At 33.8% G+C, this 26,063-nt stretch overlaps 1 protein-coding gene across 1 annotated transcript; it reads left to right on the top strand.

The window, feature by feature from the left end:
* The first annotated feature begins 4,982 nt into the window (after positions 1-4,982).
* LOC132716196 (cell migration-inducing and hyaluronan-binding protein-like) lies at positions 4,983-25,795 on the top strand. Its single transcript, XM_060699405.1, has 25 exons — positions 4,983-5,082; positions 5,808-5,974; positions 7,088-7,304; positions 7,581-7,741; positions 8,339-8,480; positions 9,161-9,346; positions 10,298-10,504; positions 10,911-11,015; positions 11,428-11,606; positions 12,194-12,397; positions 12,690-12,829; positions 13,369-13,573; positions 13,910-14,039; positions 14,261-14,324; positions 14,879-14,914; positions 15,808-15,927; positions 16,932-17,115; positions 17,308-17,529; positions 17,695-17,894; positions 18,414-18,593; positions 22,426-22,591; positions 22,922-22,981; positions 23,826-23,928; positions 24,889-24,999; positions 25,518-25,795. The coding sequence occupies exons 2-25, from the start codon at positions 5,849-5,851 to the stop codon at positions 25,691-25,693; spliced, it is 3,624 nt and encodes a 1,207-aa protein (XP_060555388.1). The 5' UTR covers positions 4,983-5,082; positions 5,808-5,848; the 3' UTR covers positions 25,694-25,795.
* Positions 25,796-26,063: the final 268 nt, after the last annotated feature.

The raw sequence follows: 26,063 nt of genomic DNA, 5'->3' as shown, positions 1-26,063 counted from the left end.
TATTGTATTTGATTGTAAGAAATATATTCACTTAAATAAATGTCTTAATTGTATCAAAAACAGTTGAGCAAGAATCGAAAAATATATTTATGAATTATAAAAAATGTAGTTATATTGAACTATTTATTTCAGGCTTTGCAAATATCGTTTTGGTTATAATCAATACAATATGGTAATAAGCTTACATGGTAATTATAATATGTATTTATTTCTTTTCTGAATTCCAGCACAATGTGTGAAGTAGACGTTGAATACTATCCATTTGATGTACAAACATGTGAAATTGTCTACCATGCAACTGGTGAAATCCGCGACGCAGTGCTTCTAAATGGACCAGATTTTGTTCGACATTATAATAATCTTCGGAACTCGGAGTGGCATGTTGTAAAATCATCTGTTACAATTGATTATACATATAATACAAATGTAATTTTTCTTACATTCACTGTACAGAGAAGAGCAAAATTTACAGTGTATACAATGATTATTCCTCTAGCAACACTTGCCTTGGTAAATGTCTTCATATTTCTTGTACCAATTGATTCAGGAGAAAAGGGATCACTGTCTATCACTCTGTTCCTTGCATATGGTTTCTTTGCCACAATTACCAGAGATTCCCTTCCCCATAACTCCACTCAAGTATCCTACTACATTGTCTACGTCACTACCCTCCTTATATTCAGCGTCTTCACCGTTATCTATGTCATTATCGAAAGTAAGATCCACTCTAGCATTGGATCGAGTATGTTAAATATCTCCGAAATGAATTCATATCGATTGGAAACCGCTCATGCGCAGACAAATTCAGTAGAAAAAGATGTAAAGGAAAAGGAGCTTTTGGCCGTCAAAGCCCTGACATGGAATGACGTGCTTAAGAAGGTTGATATTATTATGTTCTTTTTCAGTTTTCTTTCTATAGGTGTTTTCAGCTTGGTTTTATGGATGTACGTCATTCAAAAAACAAAATGTAATCATTAACCCAAACCACGCTGTATATATTACATGAACTTGTAAGGGATCACTTTGTTTCCAGATTTTTATACTTCACAACAGCAGGTGTCAAGTGTTGTGTGGCAGCTGTAAAAAGTTGCCCCGTACTTCACTTCAGTGTTGTTATATTTTTCAGGTCCTTCGGGATCATTGATACCGGCACTATTAAGTGTTGAGAATTGAGTACCGATCAAGCCGGTGCTAGGGGGCATGAGTGATGTTGCACGTATTCATTATCCCTCATGTACAGACTCAATCAAACCGAGTCTGCAATTCTCTTGTAATTTTGTTGTGATTAATGCTTCCGAGGGATAACTTTGTTTCCAGATTTTTTTTGTCCTTCTTTCAATCTGGAAATAGCATTCATAATGTTATTGGCAAATATAAAAATTAATAATGATAGAATAGTGAACACTAGATGGTCTGCTCTGATCGCGTGAAGATTCATTCGCCACTATTAGCATAAGAGCGAAACTACCAGTTTGTTTTAAAATATGATATAGGCTGTTTGTTTAACTGCTTCAAAGTAATGGTTGTTTACAGGAAATTGTGTCTATATGCAACAAGCTTCTACACAACTACACCAAATTAAATTCTGTATAAACTAAAGTGCGACTTATAACAAAACTAATGTCATATTCCAACTTAAGTTTCTGACTATGTTAAGAACAAGCAGACAAATAAAAATAGTCAATAAACGTTTTCATGGAAATAAAACCAAAAATAAGAAAAAATATTAAAAAGCTTAAGAGTTAGGACAAAATATTTCTTTTGGGTTGGTTGGTTCTGTAAGCTAGCTGGATAGCTTCCTCACATATAGGAATCCAAAGTCCCTTTCGGGGTTTAAAGTACCCATTCACCTATACCATTCCGTACGACATGAAATATTGGTGTACATTTTTCACAAACAAAACAACAGACGTGAAAGAATCGATACTTTTTTATTCTTTATTTGGAAGAGGAATCATAGCAATTTTTCTTTGCATCTTAAGTACGCACGGAGTAGTAATACTGTTGTAAAGAAGACAGATAGTCTGTAAAGTACACTATTTTTAATGGTTGTAATTGTTTTGTGTATTATTTTATCTCAGCAGATGATGGGCATATATTTCTGCTCTAAATTTGTACTGATCAAATAAGAAGTCAACACCAGCTTGTAGAGTAAGACAACAACCGTAATATCGCTGTCATTCCTTTCATTTATTAAAGTATACAAAGGAAGGTCTGTAATACTATATGAATTATTATGTTGACAGTATTTGGTATGAGACATAACAACAAACCAAGAAAGAATTATACATGAAAGTTGTTGGCAAGTTTGAGAGACAAGATCTGATATAACATATATCTCTATAGCAGAAAATAAAGTGTTCTAGAACAAGCTGTTATTATTCATCAGCTAAATGTTCATTCTAAATCACAGCAGCATTTTATAAGAAATTCCAAATGATACATTTCTACTTTTTTTTTATCAATATTTGAAACACTAATATTGTAGTCATATCCACTTTAATAGACTCAGTTTGAATAAACATGTTATATACACATAGATTCAAGATGAACAGCATTGCAGTATGCTTGATTTGATAAAAGATTATGTATGAAAAAGTATTCTTAAAATTTCAACAGCCTGGTATTAATCTTTTCCGAAATCATGAATCTAGTAGACACTCGTTGAGAAGAAGATGATGATGATGATGATGATGATGATGATGATGATGATGAATATTTAAATATTCTCAAACTTCCCTAGTGGTCAACAATAATGTTCTTGTAAATTTAATTTCTACAGGTGTCAAAACAAACAATAATAGTGATTATATCCTTCAATTATTAGCGCGACATCGTAACTTAATTAAAATGCATCACGTGATGAGAGCGAACGTTTAGAGATTCCCCATTAGCAATACGTTAACTGGAAAATTATTTTATCACCTGCTACAAAGTTTATGTTTGATTATTATAAATGCGGTGTGAAAATGTCATGTTAACAAAATGTACTTTAAAAATGTTTCAATAACAAGATAAACGTATAGATATCTGTGTTTTGTCTATATTAAAGCAACAACAGACGTTAGGATTTAGAAGTAGCCTACATTAAAACTTAGATGTACAAGCGAATCTTAATGTGTGTATGCTATTATTAATTAAATTCGTAAATCTTCTATTTTGCAAGTTTTGTTTTACAGACCTCCCACGATGTCAAGGACATATTTAAATTTATCACCTGATAATGTGAGTATAATGAACATATGGCGGCCGACAGCGCCTTTTAGAGCCGCGAGAAATTTTACCGCCAGTATATAAAATTTCCCGGGAAAATTTTAAATCCGCGATTTTTTTTTCGAGTTTTTGTGTCACACATCTGTCGTAAAAAGTCGAATTTTACGAAGAAAACCGCGACATTTTGTCTACATACAAAATAGAATAAGCCACGGCAACATATTTTCACTTTACGTAGCCGATTGCGACCATTATAATCCGCGATAGTTTGTTTTGATAATACTTTGTAAAACGTCGAGTTTGGACATTAAGAATTTCTTCGACACTCGCAAAAAATATCGCGGATTTCTTTCTGTTCCTATAGACAAAAATATAGAGTAAAATCATGGACGATACCGGCCACTGGAGTCAAAATGTTCCTGTCTGTTATAGAAAAATGAAAAATATCGAGGATTATACGTTCCCGCGACATTTTGTACGATTTCGGCAGAAAATCGTGGGCTTGTTAGTTGCCGGCGACATTTTATGATAAAACGAGTAAATTTCTCGTTTGAAATGACCGCAACCACCCACTATAGTTAGGGCTAAAACGAAAACAAGGCACTGAGGTAGAATATAATAATATTGTCTTCATCCTGCAAGTGATCAATTTGCACGGAAATACATGTATTGAGAAGGGAAATATGATGATAAATGTAATTTAGAATACGGTATTGATGCTAATGTTGTATTGATCTCGGTTATAATTAAGGTGGCGCGATAGCTCAGTTGGTAAGACCACTGACTGTCACTCCTGAGGTTCCGGGTTCGATCCTGGTAACACCCTTGGGATTTTTCAGAAACACTTTCAGTGTTTCCAACCTAACTTGAGGTTTACTGGTACGAAACCGAGGTATGTATCAGTGCTATACACTAGGCATGTTAAAGAACCAAGGAATCTATTCAATAAGAGCTAGGGACTGGTTCTCGGATTCCCTTGTATTTCATAGCTGTCTCTAGAGTCTGCTGAGGTCATCTTAGAGGCCATATCTTCCAACGAAAGATATCTCAGCAATAACTAAAGTTCCGTCTGCTTTCGAACCTTGTCGCTGGAAAACTACTTAGTAGTAAGAATACCCGTTAATAAATTAAATTTTACTAAATGTCCACTGGATTAATCGGCCATTGGTTTCCATTTGCTATTATAAATAAACGTCTATACTCATGCAAACTAACTATAATTATAACGCACCGAAAATGTGTCCGGTGTCCGTGCTTTACGTCTTTCCAGGTTACCAAATTTTGATGTTTTTATACCAAGGATCTTTATGGAATAAAAAACAATTTTTAAATGGCGTGACTTCGGCAATTTTTTTATGATACATTCACCCCATCCAGTGCCCTAAGTGTTGTTAAAAAGACGTGTTCATTTTTTGTCATGACATATTTTAATCATTCCTAACTAAACTAACTAGACTCTGTTTCTCTTATCAGACAGATTTTGTGTATGTGCGTGGGTATTTAAATGCGTGCGTGAGTGTATGCGTGCGTGCGTGTTCTTTATAGATAATGTTTTAATAACTTATTTTAGAAGAAAGAATATATATTTTGAAATAATATTCTAAGCACTAACATCTTCCCTATGGGCACACTGGCAAGTACCGTCAACGTCAATGACAAGCATCATGCCCTGCGAAGATTAAACAAAAGATCTGATGTAAATATTCCGTCGCTAATTAACATTTCGATGATAAGCATGTATTAGATAAAAGGATATTATAATAATATAAAACAAAGTGCCATCTGCACGTTATTTCAGTATTTAAAAGAGTACAGATGTAGTGTAGAGGTAGTTTGTGAGTGGAAATTGTTGGCCAGGCCAGTGAAAAGGTATAGCTATTTTCAACATAGTTAAAAAGGTTGTTTTCAAAGTGTTATGCTGTTCTTTTATTGTCTTTTTACATCTACATAGTTTTCACTTAAGTTAATTTCTTATTAACTGTTTTGGAATTTATGGAGGGTTCAAGTTCCTTTTTCCATGCATTAACATCTGCAGATCCCCAGGGACGTCATTCATACCCGAGCCAATAGAGCGAGGGAGTCAATTTGTCCGAGGGTATCGGCAGGAATGAATGCACGAAGAAAGTGCATAAGTGCAATTTTTGAATAAAGGCGTACGTCTACAATGATAATCCCGCGTTTTGTTATTTGTATTTTGTATAATTGCAATGATCATGGAACTGCTTTCCGCAAGCTAGTGCAATGTCATTTGACGGTTATATTTTGACAATAAAACTATTGGGGCCGTCATTTCATTAAATTGTATTTAATTAAGTTGCTCCTTGAATCTAGCATAATAAAAAAGCGTTCTATAGCGGCACGTGGTCAAGAGAATCTATCTGTTAATGCATTTTGTTCTTCACCTTTAATTTATGCGCACGTTTTTATGCAAGAATAAACGTGTATGTGTTGGTTTGTTTCAACGTATATAATATGATATTTTTTAAGATATGTACTAAATGTCAATTTTTCAATATAATCAGTATCCTTATACAATATCGTAATTACTGAGAAGACACAATTGATAAAGCTCCTTTTTATTTTGCATTGAATAGATAGAAAATAAGAACTACAGAATCTAATTGGCATTTTTAAAATGCGAGTCATCAGCTTGCTGATTGGTATATTGCTGTTGCTATGTAACGCACGTGCTGAGTGCCCCCATGAGCGTTTAGGTCTGCTTAGATGGTCAGATGATGCCACTTGGGGGTCAGATGGAAAAGTGAGTAGAATTTTATATTAGAGGTTTTAAGATACGAATATTTCTCTCGTTACATGCATAAGATATATCTAAAATCTATGACAATGTAATATCATTTCAAACCAATAACATGATAATCATTTACCTAATATATGAACAACCTGACACGAAACAATCCTAAAACAAGCTTTGATTTTTTTCACATATTATTTTTTTTAAGAAATGTTTGATTTTTATTGCGATTTATTTTTATATGGACCAATTATTTACTAATATATTCATTAAAGTGTGTCGAATCTATTTTTTGAAATTTGAAGCAAAGTCTAAATGTGATATTGACATTTATCTCAGCAAATGAATACATAAATACATACAAATACAGACTTTTGAATTAGTGAGCATGATGTGAGATGTTCTGACCAAAAATATTGATGTATAGAAGCGAGTCTAACATGTATGTAAAGCTTGTGTATGTTATTTTATTGTATGTGTCAACAAAACGTAGGATTATATTGTGTGATATTAAGTTGTTTTTTTTTTCGATAGAACTTTTATCTCTAATGTTAAAAATTCAAGCATGCGCCAGGCAGATATCGTTTATTGCATAAACTACGTCCTTTTCATTCATGTCACCTTTGATCTATTTTTGTCTGTAAAATGAATGACTGAATACCACCGTTACTTTCATGGGCTTGTAACGTTTTGTGAGTAAAGTTATGTATGCATGTATAACAATCTTAATTAAATACAAAGACAAACAATTGTAAACACTAGTAGACAATACAATAGTAGATTAATTTTCTAGTTTGGAACTGAATTTTATCTTTTAATGTCCTAATGTTGAACTGTTCTTGTGCAATTAAATTTTGCATGATTATATAGTATACACATTTTAATGTTATGAAATCTATTTTCTGGAAAGTAATTGATCTCTTGTTTAAATGATGTTCTTGTTCTAAGCTTAGTTATTTTTGAGGATTTTTTTTTGTATTAACAAGCATTTTTGTAATGTCACTAACGATAAAAACATATTTTAAGTTTAAAACAACATCGAGGAAGAAACTGAGTAATGCCAGGTATGATTAGCTTCTTTTGCATTTCACATAATTGTAAGGTATCTTTTATAATCCATAGCCTATAGCTGGAGAAAATGTTGACATTTCTCAGAAAATATTACTGGATACTTCGCCGCCATCTTTGTCTAATATTACAATCCTGCCTAACGGAAGTTTGATTTTTGACCCGGAAGAACAACTGGAGTTGCGCGCAGCGAATATTTTTGTTGAGGGAACAATGGAGATTGGAAGTGAAGACTGTCCTTATGAAGGGCATTTGACGATAACTCTCACAGCTAAAAATCTCATGATACTTTTTACCCCATCTCCCTAAATTACTTCATTCATTCATTCATTCATTCATTCATTCATTCATTCATTCATTCTTTCTTTCATTTCATTTCTTTTCGTTCATTCATTCGATCGTCCGTTCGATCGATCGATCGATCTATCGATCGATCAAACGATCAATCAATCAATCAATCAGTCATTCAGCTGATCTATCAATTGAATTATTGGTCTGTAGAAGAATTTATTTCTTATCTGTTAATCAATTGTATTTTTTGTTGAAGGAAATCGTGAAGAACATCTTTTTGAGAAGAATGGCAAAGCGATTTTAGTAAAATCAGGTGGTACATTAGAAATACACGGCAAACCTCGTCTGTCATGGACTAAAATCAGCAAGACCTTAGTGCTCCCACAGGACAACGGAGATATTTTCTTTGAGCACAAGGTAAGCAAAAAATTCTATAAAGTTTAAAGTCACTGCAAGGTTTAAAGTCTCCTGCATTTGTTCCTGCAAATGATTGATATTTGAGACCAACTTTAATTAATGATATTATTTCAGGATACTTTATATAAATATATCTAAATTAACACCTTAGTAAAAATGACATTTTAAGTCCAACTTTCTGTTCGAAGGTACTAAATCTGTAAAAAAATGGAAAAAGTATGATCCTACGGAAGCATTAATGACAACAAGACAACATGAAAATTGCAGACTCGGACTGATTGAATTTATTAGGTAATGGTTAAGTGTAATTTCACTCACGCACCCTAGCACCGACTTAAGCGGTTTTTCAATCCTCAAAACTTACCGGAATCAATGATCCCAAAGACTAGGAAAAATAATGTAACAACACTGAAGTGAAGTACTGGACAACTTTTTGCAGTTCTCACAAGGCACTTGCCACCTGTTGTGAAATATAAAAATCTGAAGAACGTAAACATACTGTATAATTCTTGCTGTTTTAATAATGTTACACTCAGTGAAGATTGGACTTACATACAAACCACATACATTCCAAAGTACCGTTCGTATTCTTTTCAGAACACGGAAGAATACTCCAGTTTTAATGGAGTGGGAATTGTAGCATATACGGTAAAGGTGATTGGTACTGAGGTAACCGTCAAGCAGTTCGGTCTTTACGACATCAGGTCTGAAAGCGAGGCTCTAGCTGCACATATCAATAGTACGTAAAAGAAATATAGTTTAGATGTTACAAAATAATTCGTCTTTCAACATATTGAGTTCAATTAATCGATTTGAAAAGTCGTATAGTAGTTATGTACGTGAAATTGGACTAAGTATTATAGTTGTAGACATGAGTATGATACGTGGCGATACCTTTAAAATACAAACAGTTAAGGAATAAAAATGAAATATCACTATTAAACATTGGCTGATAATATAGTAATTTAAGAATGGAATACATGTAGTACCTTTGACTAGTGTGAACAAAATTCAATTCATTGTCAACGCATTCAACGCACCAACAAGGGAAAAAAACTCATATGTCAAAAAACTCATGTTGAATTAGTTGTAATTGCATATAGGGAGCGCATCCTTTACAGAATGAATCTTTTAGCATCTACACACAGATTGTAGGCATAATTTGCTATGTTACATTGTAAATCTGTAGGACGTTGTACAGCCTTCATTGGACATCTTATAGAAAGATATGTACCTATTAAATTTCAGAATATAGAACAAAAACCTATGTGTTCGTTTCTGTTGTTCTTTTCTGTCTAATGTAAGAATGCAGCAAAATACATAAAATTGTCTTAAGAAAATGAATACTGTGATTGTTTTCTTTTAATACTAACTAATAACGTTGGTGCATTTTCATAAAACTTTAATTTTTGCGTGCAGGCGTTGAAACTGATGATGTTTTAATGATGGCGGGACAGAGGAAAATCCCGACAAAAACAGACGGCACCCAGAACGAGGCTGCATATGAAGCTCTTGAAGCACTTGTAAATGGGGAGGTCACCGGAACAGCTATTTTACGATCCGTTGCACCAGATGGCGCCACATGGGCATTTGTCTACAAGAAAGGTATTGCCGAATCATTAAATGTAAAATTTCAGTTTCTGGATGAGTCCATGAAGACTGTTTTTTGGAAATATCTGTCGATTGCCTCAATTCTTAATTTTATTATTACAATATCGAATAAGTGGCGTTTCGAATAATGAAAATCAATAAATCCATTTCAAGTAGAGATGATTACAAATTGTTGTAATGTATTAAGCGTATTCATAGAAAGTTAAACTAATCTTCAAATAAGGGATTAAAATTCATCAAATATAGCTCTGCAGTGAATGCAAAATTTAAATTCTTAAATTTAAATACATGTAAGTTGTTTTATTGACGAAAAACTGACAACATAGAAAACGACAGGATTTAGAAAATGTTCTTATTATGGTTACATGATCGGGCGATTGCCAACTTCCAATTATAAATAGTTGTATCATAGTTTGGACACTTTCTGTAGAAAAAGTGTCACATTTAAATCGTATACATATACATGCACAGTGCGGTAACTGGAGTGCGGGTATCAGTTACCCGCACTCCAGATAATGCCCGTTGATTGGTTCATTTTTGCTGGGGTTTACATATTGTGACGGCAGAGAAATTGAAAAGGGCAGAAATATCATATTCAAATGCTCGTTCATGGGTTAAGTTTTTCCTGGGTTTCATTTTATGTACAACAGGGAACGTGCTGTCATGTTTGACCATGATACAAAAGAGAAAGAACACCAAAACACTCGGCAATCTGATTTTATACTCGGGGGCTACGCCCCCTCGTAAACGACAGGATTTAGAAAATGTTCTTATTATGGTAACATGGTTGGGCGATTGCCAACTTCCAATTATAAATAGATAGCTTCGTCATAAAATTTCAGTCGACTCAATTTTATGTAGAAGTCCACTTTAATTCACCACTATATGATTTGTAGATCAATAAATGTAGCCATAGATTTTTTGCTTTATTCTTACACAATTTAGGTGCCCCTGACAGTTATGACGAAAAAACCAATGTATTTGGAACGTCCTCCACTGCACAGTATTTTGAAAGCAATGATTTGATATTCACAGTCGACTCTATTGGAGCCTCGTCCATATTTAGCCAAACGGTCAACTTTCGTGTAATGAATATAAACGCAGTTCATCAAATGGTGGACGTCATTGATGACGTAACAACATGGCATCCAGGTTTGTTCCGTGATATTCGAAAAAATGTTAAAAATCTTCGAAAAAATGACGGAGTTTGTTCAATCTGACTAAAGTTCAAAGCTTCTAGCCTTTTAAATGTAAAGCATAGCGATATTAAGGAGACTCTTTAAAATAGGTTGGAGATTGTTTGGAGTACATCTATCAAGTTATATAAAATAGATTTTATTTTAATTTTCTGTCACAATCAAGCAAGTCAAGTCAAGTAAATTGAAGTTTACAATGCTTTTACAACGCCTCTCAAATTAGGCTGTTTTTGTTCATTGTTTATAAACGAATGACTTTAACTCACGTGTCTATTGTTAAGAACTTTGTTTGGTCAAAACAATGATTGCTTTCTTCTGGTTTTCTTATTTAGCGTAACGCGTCTATTGACTTTGATTTTCAGGTGACAGAGTAATGATAGCGTCCACTGACTATGACTGGCAGCAAGCGGAGGAACGTGAAATTGTTTTCTGTCCTGAATGTAACAACTTTCAGATTCGGATAAACGGTGATGCTTTATACTTTTTGCTTTTTTGAAAACCTGTACAGAACACAAAGACCGTTTAATTATGCAGAAATTATAAGACAAGCTTTCGGATGTCCGGGATTCTACTCAGGTGCTCGCTCGTTTTCTACATATTACACGGCGGAACGCCTGAGGTTTACCTCCAAGAACAAAGCTAGTTTAACCAAATAGGTTAAGTCTTCATTCAGCATTAACATAATTATGTAATAAATAATTATTTATCATATTTTGAAAGTAAGAAAGGTTGCAGGAGATATTGTTCTTTGTTCAAAACTCAATAAAGTTGTTTTGCATTTAATGTATTATTTTGGTCGGTATATGGACTTTGCTGCCCACTTAAAATACTAGTTGAAATTTTAGAAACATTCAACAACTTCATTTTTCTATTAAAAAGAGCCCGTCAACTTTGTACATTATGGTAAGGTACTGCACAACGCCATCGACATGCGCGCCGAAATTGCCCTCATTAACCGAAAAGTAGTAATTCGTGCTGAAATGGAACCAACTTGCATTGAAATCAACGGTAATTGTGGAGAAGTCGATGACAAAGATACATTTGGAGGACATGTTAAGGTAATCTTATGTTTAAGCCGGTGGCGATGAGCCTTTTCCATCGGTATACAGCCACACAAGCTTGGGTCTGACAAACAAAGAACGTCCAAAACGGACAAATTGAAAATTTTGCAGAATTGGTTTGATTAAGCATCTGCACCTAAGAGCAAAGAGGTACCGTCCATGACCCCTAGCACCGGTTTAAGCAGTATGCAACATTTTATCAGGAAAGTGGTGAAATTGTGAATTTGAAAAACAACCATAGATGTGTTTGTAACTTTGAATGAACTGATCTAAATTCATAGCAATGCAAATGCAAATCCATTACAAAACAAAAAATGCAGGTTGTGGGTCAATATCATACTGCTGTTTGAAGTCTTTGTATATACCCTGTCTAAATAAAACACGGGAATGTTTTTATGTGTGCCATTTTGAAACAGAACCAGAAACGCACAACCATTGCAGGCAAAAATCCAAATGATAGCTTTAAATAATATAACGGTCCTTTCTCATAAAATATACTCATTACATATTTTCAGTCGGACTTCTCTTTTCAAATAACCTGAATTGATTTTCCTCATCTGATAGAGATAACATTTATTTTCTAGGCATTATATGGTTTCAAAGATGTCCACATAGAAAATATTGAACTTTACAATATGGGACAACAGACAGATCTAGGACGTTATCCTATTCATTTTCACATGTGTCTTGGAAGAGAGTCTGAGCAATCCCAGCCATTTGTCAAAGGTTGTTCTATACACGACACATTTGCACGATGCATCACCGTCCATGGAACACACGGTGTTCTGGTAAAATTTTCATTCTTTAAAATGTTTTAAATTCTTCAACTCTACTGCGGCAAATGAGAAACATATATATGTACATTTTACATTTTATGTACATCGAAAAAATAAATTGTTTATAATTTAACCAGGGATTTAAAATATGAAATACATATTAAGTGACAATTATTAACAAATTTGGCAGTCTCCTTCCACACGCATACGAACGCGGTGCACAAACACGAGTAAGTTGTATGGTCTGATCAGGGTAATTCCATGTTTCTTGCTCTTGGTATTTTAATTCCATGGTTCTTTACAGGTTGCAGACAATGTGTGTATCAACCATATAGGCCATGGTTATTTCCTAGAAGACGGTGGTGAAATGAACAATACATTTGATGGTAACTTAGCAATGAATACAAGAAAAGGCACGGGCTCTCTTGAGCCGGTTGATTTGAGGTACGTTTAATGTAAGATTTGACTGGAGTTCTTTTAATAAGACAGGGTTAAAAGAGAAGATATTTATCTATATTATTCAATGCCTGATAATGTATTGAGGAAAGTGATTGCTGACTTCGTATCGATCGTAATAACTTTGAAGTATCGATAGTTTTCATACCTTCATGGATTTTATAACCTCAAGACTGAAATTTGTTATTCAATCTAGTCACGCTGGTCACGGGTTTGTATAAATAAGAATATTGTATATGGAGTTAGTAATAACAGTACTATTACTTGGTGTTAAGATATAGAGCCAACTTAATAAATATCTTGAGCCTAAGTTGTAAAAAAAGAAAGAAACAGGCCTACATCTTGGCCTACAACTTGGCAATCAATTCACCCATTGAAAATACACCTGATCCGTTATTACTACACATGCCTAACTCAAGTCAAATTCTTATTAATGTTATGCCATTGTTCCCTGCCGGGATGATGACGTTAAATGTAATTCTGCAATTCTCGTAGCTTGGCAGATTATGTAATATATTGTTTTGCAGCCGCCCAGCTGGTTTCTGGTTTACGAATCCGAACAACTATTTTCGAAATAACCATGCAGCCGGCGGAGAAGGAAATGGGATATGGATAATATTTCCAGACGAACCTTTACCACCTTCCAGACAATTTAATCTCATGGGTTATAGGGAAGCCACAAGGACTAATTTACTGGAGTTCACCAACAATGTCGCACATTCACAAGCACAAGTTAGTTTCAAGTTAAATTATGTTTGTTATAAGGGGGAGGACGGCCAATGATTGAGATGTCTGCCTCTCAACCAATAGATCGTAGGTTCGACCCCCTATTTGGATCCATACAATATTTCCTCATATGCCATCAGTACTGGTAAATTCCAGGAAGGGGACTCAAAAATGATTAATATAAGTTTCAGGAACGTGTTTCACAATCGTGCTAAATTAATAGTGTTAAAATTTGATAAGTTAGATTTGGCCCGGGTTGTATTATGCATTCATGTTAGTTGGCCTTAAAAACCTGTACTGACATTCAACGTACTGACAGGTAAATATCTTTTTTTATTTAAGATGGGAATAATGATTGGAAATAGACTTGAAGACAATCGGGATTCGCGCTGTTGTAACATATGGCAACCACTTGCCGACCCAAAAGATGAGTCTTCAGATCCAGTCTTTGCTAATATTGAGTATTTAACAGGTAAGTTCATAATCTTAAATTCTATTCTGGCAAATTTATCACATGTTTAGGACCATAACTTCATAGTGAGATTTGCCTGTATAACTTAGGAAATATGTAAAAATGTAGATGAAAATCAGTTTAATTTTTATGAAGAGATTTTATCCAGACAAACGCACGTTTTCAAACAATAATCATGACTACAAACACATATAATTTTGTTTAACTGTTATTTAATTTAGGGTATAAGAACAAACAATTCAACATTTGGATTGAAGGTGGTACCGTGAATGTTTCCAAAATATCGTAAGTAATTCGCTTAAGTTTTCTTATTTTGTTACAGACTTTTTTATGATATTAGCTTTAAGTGTGTGTGTGTATCGGGGGGGGGGGAGAAAATATGAAGGATAGATAATATAGGTTTTGACGAAACTCATTTCTTAATTATACAAGCATCTAACCATTGCTGCTTGGTTGCTAAGGTTTGCATTGTATTTTGGTCAGTTGATATTCTTAAATGAAAAAAAGTCAATTATAGAAAATTGAACACTTACGATATTTTTGTTTGTGAAACACTTTTTCGACTTTTATTGTCTTAATTATGTTTACATATGAGCCGCGTCACGACAAAACCAACATAGTGCGTTTGTGACCAGCATGGATCCAGACCCTGCGCAGCCGCGCAGTCTGATCAGGATCCATGCTGTTCGCTTACCAACCCTATTACAAGTAGAGAAACTTATAGCGAACAGCATGGATCCTGATCAGACTGCGCGGATGCGCAGGCTGGTCTGGATCCATGCCGGTCGCAAACGCACTATGTTGGTTTTGTCTTGACGCGGCTCATATCATTATTTCAGAGTTGCCGACAGTACTAACGGAATTATGGTGACAAAGTAAGGAACTTTAATATGAAGTCTTCGAATAAAGTAGTTCGAACAATAGATAGTACTCAATTTTTACAACATTTACCTTCCTTGTCAAATGTAGAGGCCATTTTGAGGTTCAACATTCTATATAGTAATTATAATAGACAAATTTAGGTGAAATGTCGAACTCTTTTATGTTTGTAAAAGAAAATGTTATAAAAGCACTTATATCTGTAAGATTATTTTCATCTTACTTTAACATCATAAAATTATGTAAGATTTTTTTTTATCTTACTTGTATTGGGGATGACTCTCGAAATTGCTGCCAGGGGAGGTAATTATAGCTGTACGTATTGTTAATAGTGGCAAAATAACATCTTGCCATAAATGTAGTTAAAAGAAGCCAAATGTAAACGAAAAGCTGCTATTGATACAACACAATGTAATAGTGTCGCCACGGTAATCAGGTCCTATGCAAATTGTAAACCGTCGTTCATCAAAAATCGTTTCTTTTTGTTCTTAATATCGTCCTCTTATTGAAAGTAACTACATTTTTTAAAGGAAGTTACTAAGGTCCATAGGCTTAAAGACGTTAAATTGGAATTTCTTATATAGATCAGCTGGGGCACTTAAAACCGAAAGATATATAAAAAAAGATAACTTAGCTAGAACTATACTTTAACTAAAATAAATTGAAAATCATATGTTCTTCTTTTCGTTTTTACGCTTTGCACTTTTGGGTAATGTTTTCACAATTGGAATAATTATTCTGGAAAAAAGAAGTCAGCGAATTATCTGATATTTTGGTCTAGACCTACAAATGGAACATTAGTCTTGAAAAATAATTTCCAGTCACGTCATGTAGAAAAAAAACTCAGTGGAGTCTCTTTAATTATTTGGTAATTATTTTATTTCATCAGTGAAGGGCAACAAGACAAACTAACTGGGCGATTAAGTTACGCAGTTGTAATTGGTGATAGTGAAAATGTCGGTGTGCCTGACGACGTTATTGGCAGAAGTTTACCCTTCCCCGGAAATAGGTCAGATACATTTTACAATAGGTTTTTTTTTTCGTTAAAAATGGAGTAAGATACAATTTTAGAACAAATAAATATGATGGTAATTCAACACAATGTGGCAAACACAAAAATAATTGTAAAACTCAATATAATTGTTTTATTTTAATCTACCACTAGTAGTGAATGTCCAGGAATTTATTTGCCATATAATATCATAAGTTGAAGTATGAGTTGCACATTAAGTCACATAAATAAATACTTTTTTTTAAGAAAGGGCAAACATGCATTTCATAATGTTGTAATAATGGACAGAAGACATTTTAGATACTTATCACTTGCAAACAAATAGCCCTGAATGTGAAAAATATTTCTGATTGAGGTAGCAAAATGTAATCAAAGTAGCATTTTAGCGTTCATACAAAATACCCAATCTATAAGTGCACCTAGCTCCATTTTTAAACTAATGAGTTACACCTTGGAAACTGGAACAGGACATAGAAAATGAAAAGCTTTTATGTATATGAAAATATTATACCATTTCTAATGTTCAACGGTCCTTTAAAATGATTTTATATCTGAAAAAAGACGGATCCAAACATTTAAAGCAACATGCCTCCAAATTCATGCTACTTTTCATGAAAATTTTGAAAATGTATTTAAAAGAAAAGTTTTATGTGAACAAAGAAAATAATTTACACATTGCAAACGGCACTTACATTCCATTGTAATTACTAAAAAGAGGTCAAAACATGCAAACATAACCTTTACTGCGTAAGTCACGTAAAATATGTAAAAATAATTTGCATTAATTAATATGGTTACAAATAATGCAAATTATTTTTACCTTTCCTTAAATGTTAGTACATTTTTCTCAACTTTGATTTTCTTGAAATAGTTTGGTTCATCTGCAGGCTGGCAGCTTTAAAACAAACAAATTAATATCGTGTTTTCTTTAAAAAATTGTATTGTCTTCGTTATTCCTTGTCTCGTTTTTTCTTTCAAACTTATGTATTTTTGTTCCCCAGTGAAGAACCTCATTCTGGAATAACAATGTGGAAAGGACCAACCCAGTTTAGCAATATATGGTTTGACGGTTTCCATCCTAACAACTATTACGACATTGCCGCCATTGCTAAGAAACGGAAGTCGCCCTACTTTTTCTCAGTGACAACCTCGTTCAAGAATTTGTCGTTTGCTTTTGATGACGCTGTATGTATCGGAACCAGTGTTTATTTATTTTTATTTTTTGCCAGATCAGACCCCATTGTTTTTTTCATTATTGACCTTTATCAATTTTATTATCATTTAACTTGAAATCATTTTAAATGATTAATTTTATTTTAAGTTTATGATATATTATTGTTCATACACTTGTTGACATGTGACAACATTATTATACAGGCGGAAGTAGGAACGTATGCAATTTCCGGTACAAAGACCGATCCAGGTTGGGAGAAAAATAAAGATGGCGAATTGGTATCGGGTTTCACCTGGTACAGAAATACAACAAACGGTGTCGAAAAATGGTATGTTGTGAAACCAGATGCATTCTCGGCTGCGGCATCAGACTGCGTTCTTCGGCCACATTGGAGATTGGCTTTGTCTAAGAAAAAATACGGAAATGTAAGCCTTTATTGATGTATCGCCCCCGTTAATGTTTGATCGTCAATAGTTTTATAATATCAAATATTCTATTAAAAAGATCTCTTTAGTCGGGTACATTTTTAATTCAAGTTTAAAAACAATTCTACGTTGTTTCTAAAAGTGTATCTTTTATTTGTTCCAAAGCTCCGAGTCCACCACAAATCTTTTGATGTAAATTCCCGCGGAATATTTGTACGAGACGATTACCCTGGTGCCCAGCTCAAGTTCATGTTTGAAAAGAAGACCGGGCCACAGGTTGTCATTGATGGTAGTAGAACATACACGTTTCATATAACTGGAATTGTTCCAGACTGGTTGAAATTTACAGCTGAGGGAATTGAAATGTAAGGATTGATTGCAGAGATGTTAAGGCATACCATTCATTAGTTGCTATTTTAAAACGTTTGGTCTAAGAATGAGCTTAGAAGGAATAAAATATCTTAATTAGTTTTTCATTATTCTGAGATATAGAGTGATATCTTATTGGTAATTTTATTTTTTTTTTAAAAAGAATGATAACATTAATTTAGAAAACCTTTGACTTGAATGATTATGTCAGGGCATTGTTATTTTGCACAAAGAAAGCTTTTCATTATTTATATGTATCGGATTGATGTGTAGTTTGTCCTTTGACTAGATGGTTAGGAAGATAATAGAGTTAAACAACACTTATTGACTGTTATATATTTGATCCTTAGGCATAATGTAATATTAATACGTTTAATAACTCGTAAGTACCTCAGAGTAACTGTCATCCGTGTCTGTTTTATACAGGTTTGTTATCCAATATCGTAACTTTAGAACACAATTTCATTTATTGTATGCATACATTTATAAATTTACTATGCAATTTGGTGCGACAGGGGTGATATTTTACGATTCGGAGTGTGTATTCCAAGCGGTGCAACCTGGACTATAGAAAGCCCGTTCCCAGACCTCTTAAAAACAGTTGACGATTTTTTAGAAGTCGGCTCTCTTTCTGAACTTGATTTGTCAGATCCAGTAAATGATGGAAAGAAATATTTCTACAACAGCACTACAAGGTAAACCATTACCATCATCGTCGTCATCATCATTAATATCATTATTATCCTACAGTGAATGCCGTATTTGCAATACCACATTATTGTGCATATTTGATACACTTAAGGGGGAAAAGTTTATGTAGGTTTTAAAAATACGTTCCTGATTTTCTCTGCTTGATTTGTAAATTCAAACATGTTCTCATATTTCAAACTTACATGTCGCAGCAAATATCCAATGGGAAAATCAAAATAGGAGAATGTACTATTTGTGTCCAAGGTTCTATGGCCATATAACCTCGTGTTACTGAATACAGCAACAACAACAGTAGGGTATCAAAACCAGAGTTTTAGTTACTCATATATAGCTAGCTCTATGTCTTTTCTAGCTAAGTTGTTGTCAATAAAACAAAGGCTCGTGCCAAAAATGTATGTACACTTCTGTATTACAAAGGCTAATTTTAATGTCCTATTTGTCTAATCAGCAAGGTAGTCACGTGGAAATAACGTATAGTTTTATGTCATCAAAAACAACATAAAATAGATAAATACAGAATCCCTAAAGAAAGCCCAACACGGCAAAATTGAAAATGTTGCGGGCTCGGTTTGATTGAGCCTGTTCATGGACGGTACTGGAAAGTGCAAGTTACCGTCCACGCCCCCTAGCACCGGCTTAAGCAGAATTCAACATTTAAACATGCAATAGTAAAATTTTGAATTTAGAAACATCCGCAGATGTGTTCATACAGCGGTTATCATGGAACCTTCAATGTGACACTTCCGTGCCATTCCATGAAAAGCGGCGTATGGTCCCCAAGTAATAAAAAGTGTGTGCCTTATGTCCAGACACATGATTTTATGTCATCAAAAACAACATAAAAGTGGAGCTTTTATGTCCCGACTCAAATTTCTACTTCTTACAATAATACTGCTCATGCAACTCTTCTGAAACTTCATCAGTTGTTTTGACCCGTTCTTACTCATGTAACACTGCTATAAAACGCTGCTCACGATAGGTTAGGTTAGGTTTTATGTCGCACCAACACTGCATAAATCATATGGCGACATTCTAGCTGTATTGGTGGAGGTAGACCTCAGGTGCCTCTCCGTGATTATTTCAGGCACGAACGGGCACATGAGTAGAATCACCGCTGCACTCAATTTATTGATTAATATGCTTGAAATTGTTAGTCGATTTCACAAATAAGTTTCATCTCCAAGGGGCAGGACGTGAAGTGGTTGCACACTTGGTTCAAGCGAGCGAATTGGTTGCAAACTTGACAAAATGGCGAACACGGCGTGATTTTTTGAAACGGGTCAACGAATTTTTGCCAGGCAAGTGGGTTTCTTTGATATTTTGAAGTTCATTAGTATGTCTATTCCATAATGCAATATATATGCCACACTCGGTTAAAGGTTTCAGCATCCTAGATTCTGTTTTGACTGAGTTATTGAAGATATAAATTGATCATGATGATATTTTGAATTTGACATGTGACTGTTCTGGTCGGTTTTTCTCCTAATTTATTCGAATTTGTAAGTTTTGAACTGCATTTAACAATAACAAAATATGTTTCTGTCAATGCTGTACAAATGGTTTAGTTCGCAAGTCTGAAGATAACGTTCAATACACAAAAATATCTTGTTCAAGCACATTTTGGTTGCAGACTTATACTTCAAGCATTTTTGGTTGCAAACTTATTCTTATTCTATTGAAATCCATAGAGGAGTGTAGAAGACCTATTTTCAATGGTAATTATTGACATTTATGTTCTGTTACTTGTGTTTTGTTATAAATGTTATTTATACTTTCTTCTTTTACAACAATTATGCACTTTATGTTTCAAATTACATGGTTCTCAGTTCAATACTATAATCATCAGTAAAAGCCTGCAAACAAAATAATAGCATATAGAAAAATATTTATTGATACTTCAATTCTAAAATATGTCATCATATGTAAAATGCAAATGAAAACTACATACAAAACAAACGTATGTGAGAGTACTGTTGTATGTAAGTGAATTATTTTCATCATAAACATAAGGACATGTGCACACATACGATGTTACTCGGAAAAATTTCCAAAGTTTATCAAAACCACAGGAAATGTTAATTTGTTTGTTTCGTATGTCCAGCAGTTCCTTAAGACATAAATTATGTAAATGTACTTTAAATATTTTTACAAACCAAAAGTTAAAATGACATGCTTCGTCACAATATTTCGGATTTGATGAACATCATATGTCATTTGGTCTTCTAAGTATATGTTAGTGTTCATCCGTGCTGTTCTACAGAAATTAGAAACTTCGACGGGAGCGATAGCGACAGGAGAATGTTTCTAATTTCTGTAGAACAGCACGGATGAATACTAACATATTTAGTGTCAAGCTTTATTTGGCCTCATTATCATTCACTTTATTACGTCACTATGCGGTTTTATGAAGTACTATGAAAAATAGAAGTCGACTATGGACGGAATTCGATATAGTATCGACTTTTGTACTTCTATGAAAATTAACGCACAGCGTTTTCATTGGATGACAAATAAAGTTGGACACTAAAGATGATTTTGATTATCAGATCATAATATAAATGATATACGATTGGTTATTTACATTGACTGATACGTGACAAAACTACTTAAAGTCATTGTTCGAGTTAGGGAATTTTGGAAGATGTTTCGATTGGTCAATAATAAGGAACAACTTAAAGAAACATGTGAATAATGCCTTTGTGTCAATGTTAATATAGTTTTTATCTACTATATAATCAAATTTATTTCAAATCTCAAAGAAGAAAAATGATGAAAGTTATTTTTTGCTATTTTTTCTTCTTTTCCTTTACAGTTAGTCATGCCAAGATAAAAAAAGTCCTAAGACTTTGTAAAAAGAAAACAAGTATAACGAGGAGAAAAAATGATGAAGATAAACGCAACTGAACTTCAATTTAGCATATTGTGTTATATATAAGACCCTGTGTTAGGATATATCTGCACGCATGCACAATTTGTATATATATATTTCTTATTAGATGAACGGGTATAATTGCCTTAATATTGCTAATTATTTAAAAAAAAGTATAAGTTATTCCTCGCTTAAAATAGGCATGTCACATTATTGACACAAAAGTTTGCAACCAAAAATGCTTGAAGTATAAGTCTGCAACCAAAATGTGCTTGAACAAGATATTTTTGTGTATTGAACGTTATCTTCGGACTTGCGAACTAAACCATTTGTACAGCATTGACAGAAACATATTTTGTAATTGTTAAATGCAGTTCAAAACTTACAAATTCGAATAAATTAGGAGAAAAACCGACCAGAACAGTCACATGTCAACTTTCAAAATATCATCATGATCAGTTTATATCTTCAATAACTCCGTCAAAACAGAATCTAGGATGCTGAAACCTTTAACCGAGTGTGGCATATATATTGCATTATGGAATAGACATACTAATGAACTTCAAAATAACAAAGAAACCCACTTGCCTGGCAAAAATTCGTTCACCCGTTTCAAAAAATCACGCCGTGTTTGCCATTTTGTTAAGTTTGCAACCAATTCGCTCGCTTGAACCAAGTGTGCAACCACTTCACGTCCTGCCCCTTGATCTCATTATCACTCAAGACTTTGTTATACTTATATGACGAAATACAGGAAGATGCTTCTATATTCTAAATATTGTACTACAAATGTGTAATTCGATATTTAGAAAATTGTACTGAAACAATTAATTGTTACTGTATTTCTAATACTGTATTTCAAGTATGTGCTCTTTTTTAAAATAAATAACACATGTTTATTACTATAAATAGAATAATGTACATGTACCATTTGTTGCTATATTTAGAATGCTGTACTATAAGTTCGTTGGATTTATTAACCGATCAGAAGATGAACTAGATGAATGTGGAGGCGGGAGATGTCCTGAGTTGAGGCTCATCCTGTCTGGTGACCTCAGTGGCGGTGGAGATTGTAGGCAAACACTTTATGGCTCAAGACTGTCCGATCTTCCTGTAGGTCATAATTGACCATTATTATCATTTATAACCTGCTTCGTTTTCTTGATGTTTTCAATGGTGTTTCATTAAGGTAATTAAGGAAGATTCAATGGTGCACAGACAGTCGCAGATTTTAGAAATAAATAAAAAATCTAGTATCAATAACGCCAAACGTATAATTAACGCGATAAGCAATAATTACTAGTGGGCAGTAAATAATGGTTCCTAATTATCTGTGAAAATTTAAATCTACAAATATTTTATTGCATTAAAACAACATGTTCCATAGCAATACATCTTTCAATTTTATACCACACGCTGACCAATAATTTGGTATATTTACAGCCTGCCTTACCAACCTACACAGATGTTATCCCGGCTTCTGGTTACCAGGTCCCCCCTGAGGTTGGTACAAACACACCTATTATATACGACAACATTTAAACACAGAAATCAGGCATATCAAAGATGAAATATCAAACACTTAAAAGAAACACTTCAACAGCTTAAAGTTATGTTAGAAGTATATTGTATTATCGGCAATCTGAGTATTAACGAATACTAGGTATTAAAAAAGACCAAATAAATGTTTATCATTGCTAAAACATTTATCAGCGAGAACACATGGCATTGCAATTTTAAAAAACAATCCTGTGTTTCAGTTTATGGCAGGTTTCCTTCAGGGTGGTTATTTGTTTTCCTAGTAACCTTTACTGGGTTCTTGATTATATTTTGTAAATTTTACTATTAGAATATACGTATACCACTTTCAAATAATGTCATAAAGTGGTCAACCATATCGTTTTAATCCTGATATAACTTTGCATGCTCTTATTTCTAGAATTGATTACATTCATATATAAAAATTGAATTTCGCTTAATCCGCCACAAAAGAAAGTGGAGAGAACCTTACATTTACCACTGATGTCATGCTCAATCAAACACAACATTAGTGGCGACCTGGCCGAGTGTATAACGGGTCGGACTTTGATCTAGGGATTGCTGGTATCGTGGTTTCAAAACCCCGTAAGGGGGGAAGCCGATGTGCCATCAGCAAGAAACTTTACACTCAATGCTTAAGGATGGTTGGTTCCAGGAACGTATTCGAGTGCTTCAGTAAGGTTTAAGCTTCCAAAACACAATCGAATTAAATTAAACTCTGTAAAAAGTAAACTGACTCTGCAATATATATTTGTTTTTATAATTTTGGAGTTAAGAACCACATAAGTTCCTATTGTTACTATTTTAGGGATACGGGGCTGGTTCAGCACGACCTTTTAATAGCCGATCTCCTGTTAATGGGGGTTATGGGCCTTGGACAGACTGGTCGGAATGTTCAGCTTCATGTGATAGTAAGTTAACTCTTTGATGCTTCTATTGATATTTGTGCTTTGAGCATCTGTAAGACTGCGGGACAGATGTTGTACTAATGTTGTTATTATATCTATACTAGTCATACTCTTATCAACTATTCCAACTTTTGTCTTGATTTGTTATAAAGTTTTATTTTATATCCCTGTAACACGTGACATAAGCAACTATCTACTCTTTAACTACAATATAAATTTAGTTTTCCTTTTAATTATAGTTCGATTAATTTTGTTCTAGTTATCTCTGATGTAACTTAATAATAGATCATATCATTGTCATGTTTAGTCTTTACCATGATAAATATCTTTAATGGAATTATCTATCGGTCTATGGACAAAACCGTTCATGGCGATAAGGGAAACATCCAAACTGTACAGACCATGGCAGATGTCTGCATTAAATAAAATTTGCGAGTCTTAAGTCTTTAAAACTTAAAGTTACTTATAAAAGTATTGTAAGTTATATATTGCGTTCTTTAAATTATTGTTTCCTCATTTTATTTTTGCACCTTGCATGAATTTATATGTAATAGAAAGAGCATCGAAACACGAGGCTATCTGAGTTGTACGAAGGGGCGAAGCCCCCGAGAATTAATCAGATGGCAGAGTGTTTTGGTGTTCTTTCTCTTTTGTATCATAGTCAAACATAAAAACACGTTCTCTGTTGTCACAATATGAAACCCCAGAAGAAAAGTCACCAATGAACAAGCAGCTGAATATGAAATTTCTATCGCTTTCCCTTTCTCTGCTGTCACAATAAGTAAACCCCAGCAATACCGGCACTCCAGTTAACGCACTGTGCATGTGTACATGTATGTATACGATTTAACTCTGACATATTTTCAACAGGAAGGTCCCCAGACTATGATACAACTATTTAAACTGAATCCTCCTATATTTGAATATTTCTCATAGTATTGATTTGTAATAATCTACATCCAGGTGGCGTTCAGTATAAAACAAGGGAGTGCAACAGCCCCTTGCCAGAACATGGTGGAAACCCGTGTAGTGGTGATCGTATAATGTCTCGGACTTGTCAAATCCGACCATGTGGTAAGTTGATCTCATTTCAATTCAAATTGTCTGGTGGCATAGATTCTATCCTTATTCCTTAATTCAACACTACTTTTGTTAATGTATCAAATTCTCATAAGATATCGGTTACGTGAGACTTGTTGAAAACATCAGTATACTTGTAAAAGTAATAAAATTATGTCTACAACATTTCATCAACATATAAATTTACATGAACAAGTAAAACGTGTATAGAACGTATGCTGCTCAAACGCTCAGGAAGTTGATACATGGTCACCCGATGGTCACCTGCTTTGAATGTAAAATATATATATATTTTATCAACAATTGGAATTGATAATAATTATGCCGCCTTTTATTTATCGTATGCTTGACAGTAAAATAATAAACTTTTGCACAGCATTGCATTTCAATAATTTACTATAAAATTATTAAAAATTAATGAGAATAAACTTCTCAAGGTCATGATAATAATATTATATCGCTGACAGTTCTTGTCAGTGAGGTGTTATGTATTTTTTACCATTTTATTCCAGACATAGATGGAGAGTTCACTGAATGGAGCCAGTGGGAGGTATGTACCGCCATCACCCAGGATTACTGCGCGGGCAAGACGTTCAGGAGGAGACACTGTTCTAATACCAAACCAATGTATGACGGAACATTCTGTGAAGGAAGTACAAAAGAAGTGAAGCCGTGCGATGTTTGCTAAGCAGCTACATTTAATTTTATCAATTTACCCTACAAATGAATTTGGAAAAAATTGAAATGTTTATATACTTTGAAAAGGTGTCAATTAAAACCGATTGAGAAGTTCAAACATTTGTTCTCGTTTTAATGCGACTGTAAATATCAATAGGATTTATTCCCAAACCCCCCAAAAAATCTTCCTTTTTTTGAAGATTTGAAGATATGCTTGAATCCTTTAACACGCCATTAAACTATGAATCATTATAAACGGAATATAAAAATATCTCTAACTTTTCCTGGAAAAAGAATACTGACCATCTTAATGAAATCAAACAAAATAAGCCATTTTGTAGACACAACATGAAATATGTCGCCTTAAGTAGCTACAACAT

This window comes from Ruditapes philippinarum, unplaced genomic scaffold (genome assembly GCF_026571515.1).
Source record: "Ruditapes philippinarum isolate M1 unplaced genomic scaffold, ASM2657151v2 ctg115_1_1_1_1, whole genome shotgun sequence".
Lineage (NCBI taxonomy): Eukaryota > Metazoa > Mollusca > Bivalvia > Venerida > Veneridae > Ruditapes > Ruditapes philippinarum.
This window is presented reverse-complemented; position numbering and strand designations above follow the sequence as displayed.

Coding starts and splice junctions, on each gene's coding strand:
- LOC132716196 (XM_060699405.1), top strand. CDS start 5,849: ATGCGAGTCATCAGCTTGCTGATTGGTATATTGCTGTTGCTATGTAAC. Junction 14,915..15,807: donor AACGGAATTATGGTGACAAA/GTAAGGAACTTT, acceptor TTATTTCATCAG/TGAAGGGCAACAAGACAAAC. Junction 22,982..23,825: donor GTTACCAGGTCCCCCCTGAG/GTTGGTACAAAC, acceptor TTACTATTTTAG/GGATACGGGGCTGGTTCAGC.